Source organism: Eupeodes corollae, chromosome 3, assembly GCF_945859685.1.
Source record: "Eupeodes corollae chromosome 3, idEupCoro1.1, whole genome shotgun sequence".
Classification (NCBI taxonomy): domain Eukaryota; kingdom Metazoa; phylum Arthropoda; class Insecta; order Diptera; family Syrphidae; genus Eupeodes; species Eupeodes corollae.
In genome coordinates this window covers 42,030,493-42,047,235 of record NC_079149.1, presented here as the reverse complement: position 1 = coordinate 42,047,235, position 16,743 = coordinate 42,030,493, and the positions used below count along the sequence as shown (strand labels likewise).

General features: G+C 33.7%; 1 protein-coding gene across 5 annotated transcripts in view; it reads right to left on the bottom strand.

The window, feature by feature from the left end:
• LOC129948839 (transcription factor mef2A) overlaps positions 1-16,743 on the bottom strand; it is a 263,817-nt gene that overhangs the window by 8,411 nt on the left and 238,663 nt on the right. For all 5 annotated transcript variants that reach the window (XM_056059933.1, XM_056059934.1, XM_056059936.1 and 2 more), the window contains 2 exons: positions 3,066-4,030; positions 1,828-3,000 (listed from right to left, as the gene is read on the bottom strand). In XM_056059933.1, coding sequence (XP_055915908.1) covers positions 1,828-3,000; positions 3,066-3,682 — 1,790 coding nt within the window. In that variant the 5' untranslated portion in view covers positions 3,683-4,030. The remainder of the gene's footprint in view (positions 1-1,827; positions 3,001-3,065; positions 4,031-16,743) is intronic.

Below are 16,743 nucleotides of genomic sequence, written 5' to 3'. Positions count from 1 at the left end.
AACCATTCCTGTGGCGAGTACTGTTGTCAGGAATGGTAGCGACCTACAATTTTAGTCCGAATCCGAACGGCTAATTTGAGAAAGCACTTTTTCATGACAAGAATTACTCTTGAAGAATTTATCAATTCTTCACAAGAGGCAGTACCCGCGAAAATTAATTAAATTAAGGTGGCACAGGGAGGGATTGAACCCAAGACCCCTTGCATGGCAGTCCAACAGCATAAATTAAAAACAGCTGAAAATATTGCTGCTCTGGCCTGTGTTGTTAAATAAAACCCAGGTTTTTCAATTCTCTATCAATATTTGGAATAAGTCATTCCAGAAACAACATAAAGCATGTTACACATGAGCTACTAACTACGAACTGTGGATGTTCACATATTTTGACTTTTCTTTCCATGAGCTCTATTTCTATTCGCAGACAGCGAAAAATTGAATAACCCTTTTCTCCATATTTTCCTCAACCATACCCTTTCACACAAAAACAAAACAAGAATGGTATAATGTTGAGGTTATGTTGCGCGCGAACAATTTAATCGTTGCAGTGTGGATGGTATGTGAAACCCGAATAGAGTTTGACAGTTCGTAGCAACCAGGCTGCGATTCGTTACTACCAAACAGTTTTTACAAAATTTTCCTGTTTTAAAGAACATAACGCAAATTTTATTATCCTAACATTAGTGTCAATTGGTTTCTTATAATTTAAATGCATTTTTGTATAAATTCACGTTTGTTCGTCTATTCGTTCTTCGCTCTCATGTGCAAGGCCCTTAACACTATTTTTTAGACAACAATCTAGCTTACTTTTTACGGAATTGCTCTTTTTGACAGCTGTCACTTGATTTGGGATTAGTTTGGTTTGACATTTAAAAATTAATAATAATATTATAATAAAAACGCAAACTTATTACCAAAGTAATAGTTCGGTTCGTGCGACACGTGTGACGCAATGGAAAATTATTGTAGGACATATTTGGTACACCCATTATCTACCGTCTTGGGCATGTGGTGTCGCCTCCAAGATCATGATATTTTACATCGCTGGGTTATTTGTATTGGTTTATGTAGAGTCGTTTGTCTACACTGATAAGTAAAAGACGATTAAAGCCTTGCTAAAAAGTTTTATTGTTAACAAAACGCCCCAATTGCAAAAAGTGATCGAATCTTTTTTATAATGGCAAAACCCTTATTTTTATAATAAAGCTAACAACTTGACCATAAGATTAAATTATATCAAACATTTAAAAATAAATAAAAAATAAAATAAAAAATAAAAAAGCTGAGATAAATTTAAACCTAATAAAACAAATATTATTGTAAACTGTCATTGTAAACGGACCTATATAGCATTGACACTGATCAAACTGTCAATATGAACACATTCAGTGATAAATTGTACTATTTTAAAGTAGATTAGAGCTAATTTCAGGTGAAGGGAAATTTTTGGAGACACAATTGGAGAAATGTAAGTTAATTTAACTATTAATACATTTAATATATTTTCTTAAATTATATTTTTAATTATTTTCTTTAAATAACTTGCGCGGAATTTAATTTAATTTCTTCTATTTAACATCTGACGTATGACCGTTGAAGAATTTGCTCTGAGTCTGACAGTTTCCTTAAATCTTCACTGCTCTACACTACTCTATTACTTTGGTATTTTTCTAGTTACATTCGTTCATTTCTCATTTCGCAAAATGTTAATTCTAGATGCTGAAATGGCTAGAAATACGCTACTACCTCTTCTTCTTATTCTAACTTGTTTAAAAAAAAATAAAGCACATATAACCAATATGTTGAAATAAGATTAAACAAAAATCTTACCTTATATGAAATAGAGGACTCTGCGGCTCCAGACCGCAATCCTTATTTCCATTAATGGCAGCGCTAATTGGTGAATTACCATTTACTAAATTTGGTGAATTACTTAAAACCTTAGAATGATGACTACTGCTCGAAGAGTTATTTTTCACATAGAGCTTTGGTAGTGTTGGCCGTTGTCGCTTCTCTGGCAATTTTTTACCAGGAATTGTCTCAATTGGCGGTGGCACGGGCTTAATGTCCTCCTGAATATGGCTGTGATTATAATGAGCTTGTAGGTGAATGATTTGCGGTTGTGAAGATTGCAATTGCGGGTGAATTTGTTGTGACTGGTTATGGTTGTGGTTATTGTTGCTGTTGCTATTGCTACTGTGATTGCTATTGTGATTATGTTGCTGATGTGATGCTGATGTTGAATGATGATGGTGATGATGATTGTTGTTGTTGTGATTGTGATTATGATGATGATTACTGCTACTGTGATGACTACTGTTGTGTTTATTCGATTCTAGACTGCTATAGTTGTTGTTGTTGTTGTTATTAGAGCTAATGTTGTTATTGTGGCTGTTGCTTGTGCTGCTGACGCGTATCAGACTACAGTAGTTGCCACTGTCAGTAGTTGCCTGAGATTTAAGCGTTGGTGATTCGCAGATCGGTTCGAATCTTGTCAGACCCTTGGACAGAGGGGTGAGCCCTCGGACGTAGTCGTAGATGTGATCAATCTCGTTGTATTCGTCAGCGATCTGGGAGTTCGATTGGAGCTGCTGCTTGTTATATGAATCAAGGCTGGCACTCTTCCGCAGCACATAGCCGTTTTCGAGGACTCCCGCCGAGGATGCTGTCAAGACCGTGGGCAGTTTGTTTCTGCTGCTGAACTTCGAGTCTTTCTTCTCCTTCTCGGAGAGCTTCATGTCGACGATTTGTAGACGATCACGAGCATCGGAAAGTAGCCGCTGTGCCTTGTCCAGGAATCGGGAGTATTCAATGAAGTGTTCAAGCTGCTCCATGTTCTTGGAACGCTGAAGCTTGATTTTAGCATTCAGCGGTACTGGCACTAAGTCGGTGTCCTTTTGCAGGGGCAGCGCGAAGACTCGATCGATTTCCACACATCCAAGCAGGCGGAGCTCAGGGACGAAGGGTTGTTTCAGGCCTTTTGGGGCACTTCCATGGACTAATCTATAAAAAGAAATAGATATGGTTTAGAATCCTGAGGTAGTAAGAAGAGCTAAAGTAGAACTTACCTAACAATAACTGGCATACGTTTGAGTAGAAGATTTTTCACCGAATGCACACCACTGATGCTATCCTCCTTGGCGATGGGTGAAAACTTAGCTTTGGTTTCGAGTGGTAGATTGACGATTTCGTCCTTGATAGTTCGACACTGCAGATATTTGCCGTGCTCGTTCATAGTGGTCAGCAGTTCGCCAGCATGAATGGTCTTATTCATTTGGGTACAACGAAACGTCTCACGAACCAACACCCTTAAATTCCTTCGCTTTGACAGCTCCAACACAGAATCAATGCAACGCGTCGATCGACCATCTTCACTAAGCAACTCAAAGAAGCCCGGATAGGTTTCAGGTATTAGGACCTTAGCACCGACATTTGTTGGCTTTCGGCCTTCCTTGATTTTAATGGGTTGTGCCAAAATTTGATACTTCTTGCCGGCGCTCAAAAACAACGCGGTACTTTGCAATGAGGGATTCGATAATGTCGGAACGCCAAGGTTTTGATGTTGCCCCTTAACGATCTTAGCGACAGCTGGTAGTTGTTGTTTGGAAAAGTCGCGCAGGTAAACTGGTATTGTATCCCCGAAACGGGATGCTGCCAATATTATTTGGCCATCTGTAGCGGCCATCGCTTCTTTCTGAAATAATGAAAACACTTTGATTCGCGCGAAGTTAACATTAATCAAATGTATTTTTCATTGGCTGACAGGTGGCGTTCGTGCTGGTGGAGTCGATGGTTGTGGTTGTGGTGGTGGTGTGGATGCAAGTGATGAGGATGGGGAAGGAGTGTAACGAAGTAGTTGGAAATGTTGCTGTTGTTGTTTTTGTTGATGGTGGTTGCTATGGGATGTTTTGGCACCGGAAGTCGCAGCAATAGCAGCGGCGGCGGTGGCGGGACACGAGGATTTAACTGAGCGGGGAGAAGATTCACTAGTTGATGCTGCGTTTAATTGCATTCGATTGAGTTGTTTTGGTTTCTGAAAGGAAATAAATTTAAAGAAAAGGTTAGTCGTTTATTTTTTACTGTGTTAAATAGGTAAGCTTTCAATAAATACAAAAAACTCTCAAGTGAATTTTTGAAAGGGTTACTTGACAGCTGTCATTCAAATGAGCTTGTCAATTTCTTTAGACTATGGGAAAATCTGGCAACACTGGTTCCTTCCCCATGTCGTTCTTCAGTAAAATACAAAAAATATATGAATTCATTTAGTGTCAGTATAATTTATTCAGTGTCAGTATATTGGGGTCAGGAAGTCCATCAAAAGTCATTCAAATTTCTGACGTTTAAAAACAAACCGCTTACAGCATAAAAACCACGCTGAGTAATTCCTAAGAGGTCTAGTATCCTCTTGATGGTGGTGGCTGTTGGGAAATAAAATTCAAGCATGGGTTGAAGGAGGTGGTGGTTCGTAGAAGAAGAATATGACCATCGGAGCTCGTCGTAATTTTCATATAGCTCTCCAGGCTTTTTACATCATCGTGGCACTTTAATTGCTCGCGATGATGGTAAACTTTTACGAGTCTATTCTTCTTAAATTGACAAAAACAATTTTATGCTTTTCCAACAAACATATGAAGTGTTTTTCTTTTTGCTTCCATAAAAAGAAGCTTTATGATCTGTATCTTTTGGGTTAAGTGATTTCTTTTACCATGGGAAAGATTTCTATATACCTCCTGCGATATGAAAGACAGAGTTGGACTTTACTGTCGGGAACAACGACGACGACAACGACAACAAAGACTACCAACAATAAAGGATCTACGAGTTTATTACCATCAATGTGGCAGCACAGACTTCTTCACATCATGTTGATGTTGTCTAGGGCACGCATCTTAACCGATATCTTTACCTAACCTACCTACGAGACGATGGGGTTTGAAGATTTTTTTTTCATATAATCTTCGTTTAAGGTTTCATTTTGAAATGTTTGTCCGTAGGTATAGTAAAATGTATATCGATTGGATCAGCAATTTTTCTTTACAAAGATTTGCCGATGGATTGATTTCTAGCGTTATGTTGATAAGTTTGCATTGGATCTTTTCTACACCACAACTATCATCAGACAGGATACAAGAAGTCGTGTCAAAGTGTATACTCGTAGTTTTACTAGCAAGTCCTTGATGTGAGATGGCCACAGAAATAAAAAAGAAGAGAAATCTTAAATGATTTATAGCCCAAGGTAGGAACCCGCCTTTTATGTTGGATGGATGGGAACATATTAAAACGAAACCGTACACCGGCGTATAAGAAGACCCTTGATAAGAGTACGCAATGAAGGTAGGTACAATTTTTTATCTGATAGAAAGGTAGGTTGGTTTTTTTCAGAATCTTGTGTTTTTTTAGACAACATCCTTGGAGCTGCCTTTTACCATCATATGGACTACACAGGGACACGTAAAACGACGACAGCGACGATGACGACGGTGACGATGCACGGCTTCGAAGACGGTAGAGAATAAAAGTATTATTCATATCATAAGGTGTTGTTTATGGCGTGTGTAATAAAAAAATCCACTCCTGACGGATGCAATTTGCATTGACGATGCGATGTATGATGTTGATCTGGATCATCTGCAGGAGGAGAGGGAGGTGTACAAAAAGAGAAAAACGTGCAACAGGATGCATGATGGGATGGTATAGATAGGATATTTACACATAGTGATGAGGTGAATGAATGGATGATGTGATGCTCTGAATACGGGATATTGCAATTCTTTGCCTCAAGACTAAATTTTCTTCTCAGATGTGAGAAGCGTGAGTTTTTTTTTTTATTAAGACTTCAGCTTTTATGAGATGATATAAAGGAATATAAAAGAGCTACCTCTATGATGTGAGTGGTGGTGGTGTATGTGAGGAGAATCTATCTTTTTTGAAATTTTGGATACCGTGCATACATAAGTTCCAAGGATAGAAAAACCACTTAAATCACAACTTTGACAAAAAGACATGAACGGTTTTTCTTTCTGTTTAGAAAAATGCATCGGTCTGGAGATTTTCTTGAAGCTCAAAGTCAAACAGATTTTTCGTATATTAATAAATGGAAGGATAAAGGTCGATATTTGTTTGATCTAAAAAGGGTGTTTAACATATTTCATAAACGGGAATAACGAATTCTTTAAAAAATTTCATTTATCTTTTCGAGAATATTTTGAATTTATAGCTTAGGTTTAATTTATACAAAGCAAAGAAGTTTGACAATTTGGGACAGTGAAAAGGCCAAAATGCATCGTGCAAACGTTTTAAGATATTCAAAAATATGATTTTATGTGTAAAAATATGAAAAAGTAAAGAGTTTGATGAGATATCGTGAATGTTTGACATTTTGAAAGTCACGAATAAGATTGAAAATAGAGTGTCAGGAAAATAGTGAAACATTAAAGAGAAGATACCTACACCAAATCACTTCACATTCGTCTTAAATATTTTTGAACTTCAAAATGGGAGATAAACAGAGTTTGGAAAGGTATTTCACATTCTTGATGTGCGCCTAAAGAAAGAATTGGATGTCAACTGATAGGCTAGAAGTTAGAGTAATAAGCCAGAATTTTTTGGGAGTAGGAATGCAACTGAATATTTCCTTAAAACTAAAAAAAAACTTTTTTGTTAAGTGTAATGAATGTTATAAGCGCTGCCCTCGGGTTTAAATTTACCCTTAATCAAAAAAAGTAAGAATATTTCGGAATATCAAACTTTCTTTGAAAAATGTTTGAATCGTCATAATTTTTGAATAGAAATTGTATAAATTTATAATTTATCGAAGTTTCAGGGCCCCTTAATCGAAATCAGTATGTTAAAGGGAGATTTCTGTGGTACGTTGGTACGTTCGTAAGTTCGTCCCGTAAAATGAATTGAAGTGGTGAAGAAAAGTTTAGTGGATTTGGCTCCCTGAAATTACGTCATAGGAAATTACGCCAAAAACTGTTTTGGAAAAAAAGCCCAAACAATTTTGGCGTAAAAAAATAGGAAAAAGCGCCCAAAAACAAAAAGGAAAATACGCCAAAAAGTGTGGAAATTACGTCAAACTTTTGGAAAAAGAGCCAAAATACTAAAATGGAAAAAACGCCAAAAAAAAATAAGAACTTTTTGGTGTAATTTCCAAATTAGTATTTGAAATTAAGCCTTTAAAGAATGAACAGAGCTTTTTCTGGCTTAATTTCCAAAATTAATTTGGAATTTAAGCCCAAAAAGTCTATAAAAGAATCTGAACGTACGACGTAACATGGAGCGGCGCGGTGCAACGGCGAACGCGACGCTTACGCGCTGCCTCCCCCGCTGTTGATTATATCATAGGTACTTGTGCATTTGTTTTGTAGAACACATTTTCTTATAACTTTGTTTATTTCAATTTGTCAACACGGACATTGGTCAACGAAGTTCTTTGCTTTTACACACAATCCATCACTTTTTACTTTCATTTTAGCACTACAATCGTTAATATAACAAATGTAAAGATCATCTTTTTTATACACACATTTTTTTTGTGTATTTGTTTTTGTTCTGTTACGTACAAAAGTTTGCTATTTTTTTGTTTACCATTTATAATTTAAAAATCAAAACTTTCCATTTTGTCCATCGCTTTATCAAAATGCTCTTCTACTAACGGTAGGGAAACAACAAATTATCAATCACTACTAATCACGTTAAAAAATTTAACAAAATATGCTCTTCAAAATTCGTGAAAAACATGTAAAATACTGTTATTTGCCGTTATATAATTTTGTATACCATATGAATACATTCGACAAACATGTACTTTTTTGTTTTTGATTTGGAAGAACGAACGGTTAATTTTCTGGCTTTTTTTCCTTATTCGATTAGGAAAAAAAGCCATCGAAAAAGGCGTTTTTTGCTTTAAGATTTGGAAAAAAACTAAAAAGTTTATTTTTGGTCGTTTTTTAATTTTTTGTTTGGAAAAAAGTCCAAAAGCAAATTTTTGGCGTTTTTTCCAAACAAAAATTGTTTGGCCTTTTTTCATTATTCTAAAAGGAAAAAACGCCAAGAAATTTTCGGAAAAAATAGCCAAAAAATCCGGAATTAACACCAAACTCATTAGGTTCTTTTTCCTAGGAAAAAAAGCCAAAATAAATAAATTGTATGGAGAATTTTTGGCGTTTTTTCCATTTTATTTTTTTGGCGTGGAGCCGTGGATTTAAATTAAAAAGCTGAACAAACTAATAAACTATGTTTTTGTTTGAGAGCTATGGAACTTTAAGTTGTCAACACTTTTTTAACTGTTAACCATTTTGTCAGCTTTCAAGTGATTTATTTTGGGTTTGGTTTGGCATTTTAACATAAATTTGCTGAGGGCTAAACAACGCTGGTAAGGTTATTTAGATAATCATGGTTACATTATACTGTCACCATAATTTTTAATCTGAGTTTTCTGTACCACGCATGCAAAGTGACACCGTACAGTGCGTACGATAGAAGTCATTGATGATGTAGAGCGGAGCGCAAAGGACGACTAGAATCAGTCTATCCGAAATCTTGCACAATAATTGGAAAGTGTACCTACACCCACATATTTGTTCTTCAATCGAACAACCGCATTATTTATTGAAACTTTTGGTAACTGCAAAGTTTCACGTTACAGATCCTTGAATTGGCTTTGAACATCGACAACATAATTTAACGCCACTTAACTATTTCTGAAGTCGCTAATCCATTCGATGGGTCCAAAATGAACGACCACAAATATTAGAAAAGGTCATCGAAAAATTAGATTAGACTTAGTCTGATCCAGCCGAGCAGGTCATTCATTTCAAAATGTAATGTAAAAACACACTTTATTTTATGAAAAAAAGTTCATGTTCTGATTATTTGTAAACAACAGGGACTTCCTATTATTTAAAATAAAATCCTACAAAAATACAACTTTTTTTTTAAATCTTATTGTTGATAAATGAAATAAACCAAAGCCCTACCAAAAATACTAGTAACTTGGTTTAACATCCCAAATATCTCAACAGAAAGATGCTAGTAAAAATTTCAAACTTTTTTTCGTCACAAATTTGTGTAACCTCACTTAAGTTAAGTTGTCACTGAAGTTGTATATCAGCCTCTTTTTTAAATTTTCATTTAACCATTTTTAAGCCATCTAGGAATAGTAAATCAAATATTCAAAATTGACTTGGTATTTATTCAACAGTCCTGAGTAAAGCGACATTTCTTAATGAACCATCAACCTGCATATCAAATTCACTTTATTATTAATGAAAAAAAAAAGATCCCAACTATAAAAAGGTAACTACCCTTACAAGAAAATATTTAATTATTTCCCAACTTTATAAGATTCATCAAAATGCTTTGCTTCACTAAGCATAAGCAAAACATAAACATAAACGGAAATGGAAATATTAAACTTTAAACCAAAAAGAAACCCCAAACAAGACAAACTTCTTCGTTTTTTTCGAAACACAAACAAACCATAAGTAAAAAAGAAGAAATTTTATAAAATATTGATGTTTATCTTTGCCTTTTAATCTTCTTCCTTTTCATATTTTCCTGCATAAGAAATATTATTCTTAAAAAAAAGATGATTAATGAAAGGAGTTTATTTATATTCAGAAAAAGGAATACCTACAACATATTTTTTTTTTTTTCAAGACATTTCAAAGGTACAGAAAGAGTATAAACTTGCATCTAAAAAAAGTTTTAGTGATATTCATTGGTTGATGGGAAATTTGAATCCTTTATAAACATACACAAAGTTTCATCAGAATTTTAAGAAACCTTCCCTCATATACCTACAAGAAAATGTATAAATTCTCAATGACCTTTTGACATCACTGAGTAGATATTGGAGTTGTTCATCTTTTGAAATATTTTCCAACTCTATCTATGTGTGCATAAAGCCAGTTTCACTCTTCTTGTCTTCTTTCCTAAGAAAAAAAAGGATTTCTTCTTAAAGGCAAAGGGAAGTCTTTTCACAAAATATGCACCGAAGAAGTATAGGTTTGGGTTCGTGTTTGACATGATGTGCCTATATTTTTTAAGAACCAAACAAGACCGAAGGTGAAGGTATCTAGTTGCAATAATGACGAGGAACAGGACCGCATTGAAAAATTGTTTTTAGCGCCTGTAGTGTAGGTATTACAAACAAAAAAAAAAACTTACAGAGCAAATCGATGTATTTTCAAATTGAAATTAGTCTTGGAGATTTCCTTAAATATCTAAAAATTTAACTTGTCAGTTTGAAACTTCTTTTGACATTTAAAAATCTCATTGTGCTTGATGAGTGGAAATGTCAAACTTAGCTCAATCTGAACACAGAATCAACATATAAATAAATCAAATTGACAAAAATACTATGATATGGCATCAGATGATTATTATTAGATGACAGATAATTAAAAATGGCTGAAAGAACTGCCCATTAAGTTGAAAGATATGATTTTTAGATCGAAACTTTTGACATTTAAAAGATTTTTTTTTTCAAACTTTGACAGTCCTTCTTGATGGTAAAAGCATTTTTAATGTAATTGACTTGATAGTGACAAGAAACGACAAATACGGGAAACAGTTTTAAAATTTAAACAAAAATGAATGGAAACGTCAAACTGAATTCAATCTGAAAGCTTCATGTGAACGTGCTTAGAAAAAATCCGATTAAATTGACAGATAATCAGAATTATATGATAGATAATTTAAAATGGCTGAGATTAGAATATCAAATAATTCATGACAACTTGAGCAAAATGATAAGTATTAGGTGACACATAAATACAAATGGCTGTAAGAACTGTCAACTAATTTATGACAACTCTTAAAAAATTGGTAAAAGTATAAAAGATTTGATTTTCAAATCAAAATGATAATGACATTTTAAACAACTTTTTTTGAAATATTGACACTCGACGACAAATAAAGGAAATAGCTTTAAAATATAAACAAAAATGCGTGGAAATGTCAAACTGGATTCAATCCGAAAGTTTCATGTGAACGTACTTAGCAAAAATCAGATTAAAATGACAGATATCAAATTTATATGGCAGATACTTCAAAATGGCTGAGAGTAGGATCAAATAATTCATGGCAACTCATGTAAAATGATAAGTATTAGATAACAGATAAATACAAAATGGCTGAAAGTACTAGTTTATGACAACTCTTAAAAAATCGGTAAAAATATGAAAGATTCGATTTTCATATCGAAACTAATGACATTTTGTCAAACTTTGACAGTCCTTCCTGATGTTTAAAGCATTTTAATTGTAATTGACTTGATAGTGACGAAAAACGACAAATAAAGGAAACTGCTTTAAAATTAAAACTGAAATGCATGGAAACGTCAAATAGAACTCAATCTGAAAGTACCATGTGAAGGCAAATATTCAATGAAACTGACAGGTATCAAAATTATATGACAGATAATTCAAAATGGCTGAGTGTAGAGGATCAAATAATTCATGACAACTCGTGCAAAAAGACAATTATTTTATGGCAGATAAATAAAAATGTCAACGAATTTATGACAACTCTTAAAAAATCGGTAAAAATTTGAAGGCTTTCATTTTCAGATTGAGTTAAGTGATATTTTGAATTTTTATTTCAACTTTGACACTCCGCACTACTTTATTTGATACTAAAAGCATTTTATCTTTAATTAAACGAAATAAAATACATCGAGACTTCAAACTGAATTTAATTTGAACATAGCACCTCCAAGTAAATTGGTAGTTTGACCGATAATTAGAATTAAATGACAGATATTTAAAAATGGCTGAAAGTGTCGAAAGACAAAAATAAACTTTGACACTTCATGCCTCTTGAAATTCTCTGGCCTCGAGGGAAGAAGTGAAAATGACACACTGAGTTCAATTAGAACATAGACTTTTCATGTAGAGACAGATAGTTATAATTATGACAGATAATTTAAAATGGCTGGAAGTGTCAAAAGACAAAAATTGACTTTGACACTTCATGGGTCTTGAAATTCTCTCAGATAATTAGAATTATATGACAGATAATTAAAAATGGCTGATAGTGTCGAAAGAATTATGCATGACAACGCGTCTAACGAATCATTGGAAGGGTCTTACTAGCTAAATGCGCTCCTAGTTTTATTTTAAAGAAATAAAAACGGTATCGAAGTTTTAAGAGATTTCCTTAAATTTCTCTGTATTGTCACTAACAATCGAATGACATATGTTAGGGTTGATTAAAATTCACTGAACTCTTCATTTAATATACAGCTGAAGACCTGAGGAATATAAAAATGATAGATTTTTGAAGATATCTACAAACAGGACTCGACTTTGGTATTCCATGGAAGTATGCTGGAATTCATGGTCGCCATATTAAAGAAGCATATTTTCAAAATAATAACCGATATTCGATAACATCAACAACAACGTCTGGAATTCTTCCAAATACCTAATGTAAAATATGACCAAAAAAAATCAAAAGTGAAATTCTTCTTCTAACAAAAGCGACTTCGATGACAGATATAAAATTTATGATTAGCTTATATTTTTATTAGATTCATTATAAATTCGCAATAACATATTTCAAAGAATCCATCCATTATAGTTTTATTAGGTATTCAAAACACTACAATTCCTTATTGGAAAAAATGCCTTTTTGCTTTACGGTGCGACAAGTGACACAAAGGTGATCGGTTCGGTTTGGTACGTTGCGGTGCGTTGGTGGTTCGAGCGGTACGGTGTTTTTTTTTATGTTAACATTCTTTGAACGATATGACCATTTAATACAACGATTAAACACAAATTCCATGATTCATGAGGGAATGCTTAAATAATGAATAAATAGGTAGGCATTTACATACCACAAATATTATACACATGTCTATAGGTTTGTACATACGCACGCACCGCACATATCATGAATAATGTAAAATTTTATCCCCTGGCTGATAAACTAATGATTTTAATGTTAATTCAAATGATAATGTCGGCGATGCGACTACCGGCACGACACGCTGAACGATACAAGGGGAATTTGCATTTTGATAGCATTTAAGCCTATAAATGAATAAATGGAACTTTATCAAATAAAATTAACAAAAAAAACCACACCAAAATCAGAGGAAATGCTTTTTAAATTAATCACCATCGTCATCATCGGAAGTTGGGGTAAACCTTTGCTTTACTTTAAGCGCGGTATTTAAATTGATAGACTTTGATTTAACTGTAAATGGTGATTCAGACGTTTTTAGCAGTTAAATTAAAGCGCAAGTTATTAATAATAAACTCATTTGGCAAAACAAAAAGAATTAGGCATTTTAATTCAAGAAAAATAACTTGCAGTGATAAGTTAACAAAAGACTTGTTCTTAAACTCACACAATGAACTGGAGGTGAAAAAACTTTTTTCTTAAAGATCAATTGAAGGTTTTCAACGAACACAATGAATTCAGTAGAATAACTATAATTTGGTCTTTACTAGCTCTAAAAATTCTTGGTAATTAATGTTTAATCATAATTTCTTGCATATGACTTGCGTGACGGCGCTTTATAAATACCATCTTGTGAGTCCAATTTCAACACCGGAACTTATTTCGTAAACAATTCTTTGATTGTTTTCTTCTAACTGCTGAGTCAGAGATTCCGAGTTTCCATTCAAAAATAAGTCCAAATGTGTCAAATTACGAAAATAAAGTTTCTAATTTACCAAATATTTGGTTGTTCAAAGTGATGGTAGCACATGTTGCCCATTATCCTGTTGGTACTATTTTTCCTTCAAACGGTTTGCAATACATGGTAGTACCCGTGGCATGATGGTTAGTGCGTTGGACTGTCATGCAAGGGGTCTTGGGTTCAATCCCTGCCTGTGCCACCTTAATTTAAAAAATTAATTTTCGCGGGTACTACCTCTTGCGAGGAATTGACAAATCCTTCAAGAGTAATTCTTGTCATGAAAAAGTGCTTTCTCAAATTAGCCGTTCGGATTCGGCCTTAAATTGTAGGTCCCTTCCATTCCTGACAACAGTACTCGCACACAGGAATGGTTGAGAGTTGTAAGTCACTAGGCCCTGGTTCACAACGGACTGTTGCGCCACCCCATTTGATTTTTTTGGTTTGCAATACATGAACAACGTGTGCACCATTTACAGAACTGTTGTTTTAGAGAGAAGACGATAGCTTGGAACCTCAAGGGTCTTATATGGATTGTAATTACTTCGGAATATAAAATTCTGAATTTTTCTTTCATATCTGCTAAGTTTAAAAAGGAGCCTTATTGCTAAAGATTATTAGACAACAAAAGGTTTCTATAACTTTGCCGAGTTTATGACTTTTTTTTGTTGTAAGCCCTTGCATTGTGTATTGGCTCACTTTAGTAATGTCCATATTTTTATACCTTAAAAAAAAAAACAACCGATACAAAAATGGGCAGAAAATAAAAGTGATAAAACGTAAAGTTTTTTTGGGATTCTTACAAGATGTAGTTTTTTACCATTTGTTCTAGTTGGCTCGAACTTTTGCATGTGTCACTTTCTGATAAGAAAAAAAATTTAAAGTCTTCAACAAAAATTTGAAAAATTTATTAAAAAGAGTGATTCACTCCCCGTCACCCTTTTCATGTGATTTTTCTTAGTTATGCGGTAAATTTTTACGAAATGTTTCAAAACTTAAATATTTTCATTGCATATACATAAGTAAATAAAAACAAGCCTTATTCGGTCAGTTTGTTCTTCAGCAACGGTGTTACGAAAGCAATTGTAAAACTCATGGTAAATTTCTATGAAAAAAGTGTTTGAGTATATCTAAACGGAAAGCTGGCTCGAAATTCTTTCGAAAATATAGGCTTTGGGATTACAACACAAAAAAAAAAGAGGCTGCAATGCGACCCACACTGATAACTTTCCATCCCGGCTTTGTCTTGCTTAAAAGTTTGTAGGTTTTCGTGTCGGGTTACAAAAGTTGTTGGTTGAATTATTCTTAACAATTTTAAAATTACCAACAATATTTTTCATATGAAGAAATAGTTCATTTTGAAAATTTAGTTTTGTTAAATGGATTTTCAGTAAAAAAAAATTCTTACCTATTTTAGAAGCATTTCTTAAATTTTTACAAATTGAATGAATGACATTAATTTGAGAGATATCAAGAATTGAACATCAACTTTTACCAAATTTGCTCGTATGAAAACACGGACTGTTGGATTTTTATAAAAAAAAACTACTTAATATCGAAAACAATATTTTCTGTGAAATAAAAAAGTTTGAAGACAATATTTTTAATTTTTGAAAAGCTATTTGAGTCGAAAGTAAATTTTTGCCAAGTTTTAGTATTGTTTTTTTTTTTTATTATTTTTATTTTTAACTTCCCATAGAAAGTTATTGTAATGAGTCCGATTTGTCAAATTGAAAATTTTGACATTTCTCGACGTTTCAAGGTCCCTAGAGTCGAAATAAAAGATTTTTAGAAAAAAAAATTGTCACCTCCAACATTTTACGACTAAAATATGATTTCATCTCCAAAACAATTTTGTGCAACGAAGAATAATGTTTTTGACATCTGATAAAATTTTGAGAAAAATCGAATTGACAGTTTTTTTTTATCAAAAATACAAATCTAAAAAAACATTACTCAAAGTTGGTAAAAATTAAATATCGATTCAAATATCTTTTCAAAAACTTGAAATTTAAGCTTCAAAATTATTTTATCTTATAAGAAATATTATTTTCAACATTCTGAAAAATGTTGAGAAAAATCGAATTGACAGTTTTTTTCCAAAAAATAAAAACCTAAAAAAAAATTAATAAAAGTTGGTAAAAATTGATTTTCCACTTAAATATCTTTTCAAAACTTTGAGATATTGGCTTTAATTTGCTTTTATCTTTCAAAAAATATTGTTGTCAATATTCAGTAAAATTTAAAAAAAAAATTAAATTGACAGTTTTTTTTACAAAAAATTAAAAACCGAAAAAAATTAACAAAAGTGATGATTATCGACTCAAATATCTTTTCAAAAATTTGAGATAATAGCTTCTAACTAATTTTTCTTATAAGCAATATTGTTTTTAACATTAGGAAACATTTTGAAAAAAATCGAATGGACAGTTTTTTTTCTATTTTGCTTAAGTGTCTTACAGTACAATAGGAAGTCGAAAAACTCGTTCTCGAGGATGCCCGAATAAAGGTGAAAATGATGGCAGAGATCACCAAGCTTTCGACTGGTACCATTCACACCATCCTTCATGACCATCTTAACCTTTCAAAGGTCAGTGCAAGGTGGGTGCCACGAATGCTCACAGCGCCTCAGAAAAAAGTGAGAATCGCATGCTGTAGAGAGCTTTTGCAGATGTGTAGTGATAACGTGGACGGTGTTATGCATCGACGAAACATGGGTTCACCACTATGACCCTGAAAGCAAACAAGAGTCCATGCAGTGGCATAAAAAAGGAACAGACCCCCCGAAGAAGTTCAAAGTCACTCCGTCAGCCGGGAAGCTCATGGCCACAGTTTTTTGGGACTCAAAGGGAATCTTACTCATTGAGTACAAAAAAAAGGTGAAACCATCAACGCCAAATCCTACGCTTCCACTTTGCATAATTTGCGGGAGGAAATTAAAAAGAAAAGACGGGGTAAACTCGCGGCGGGTGTGTTGCTTCTTCATGACGACGCTCCTGTTCACACGGCGCGAGTTTCCAAGGCTGCTGTGCGAGATTGTGGTTTTGAAGAAATTCAACATCCACCCTACAGCCCAGATCTTGCCCCTAGTGTTT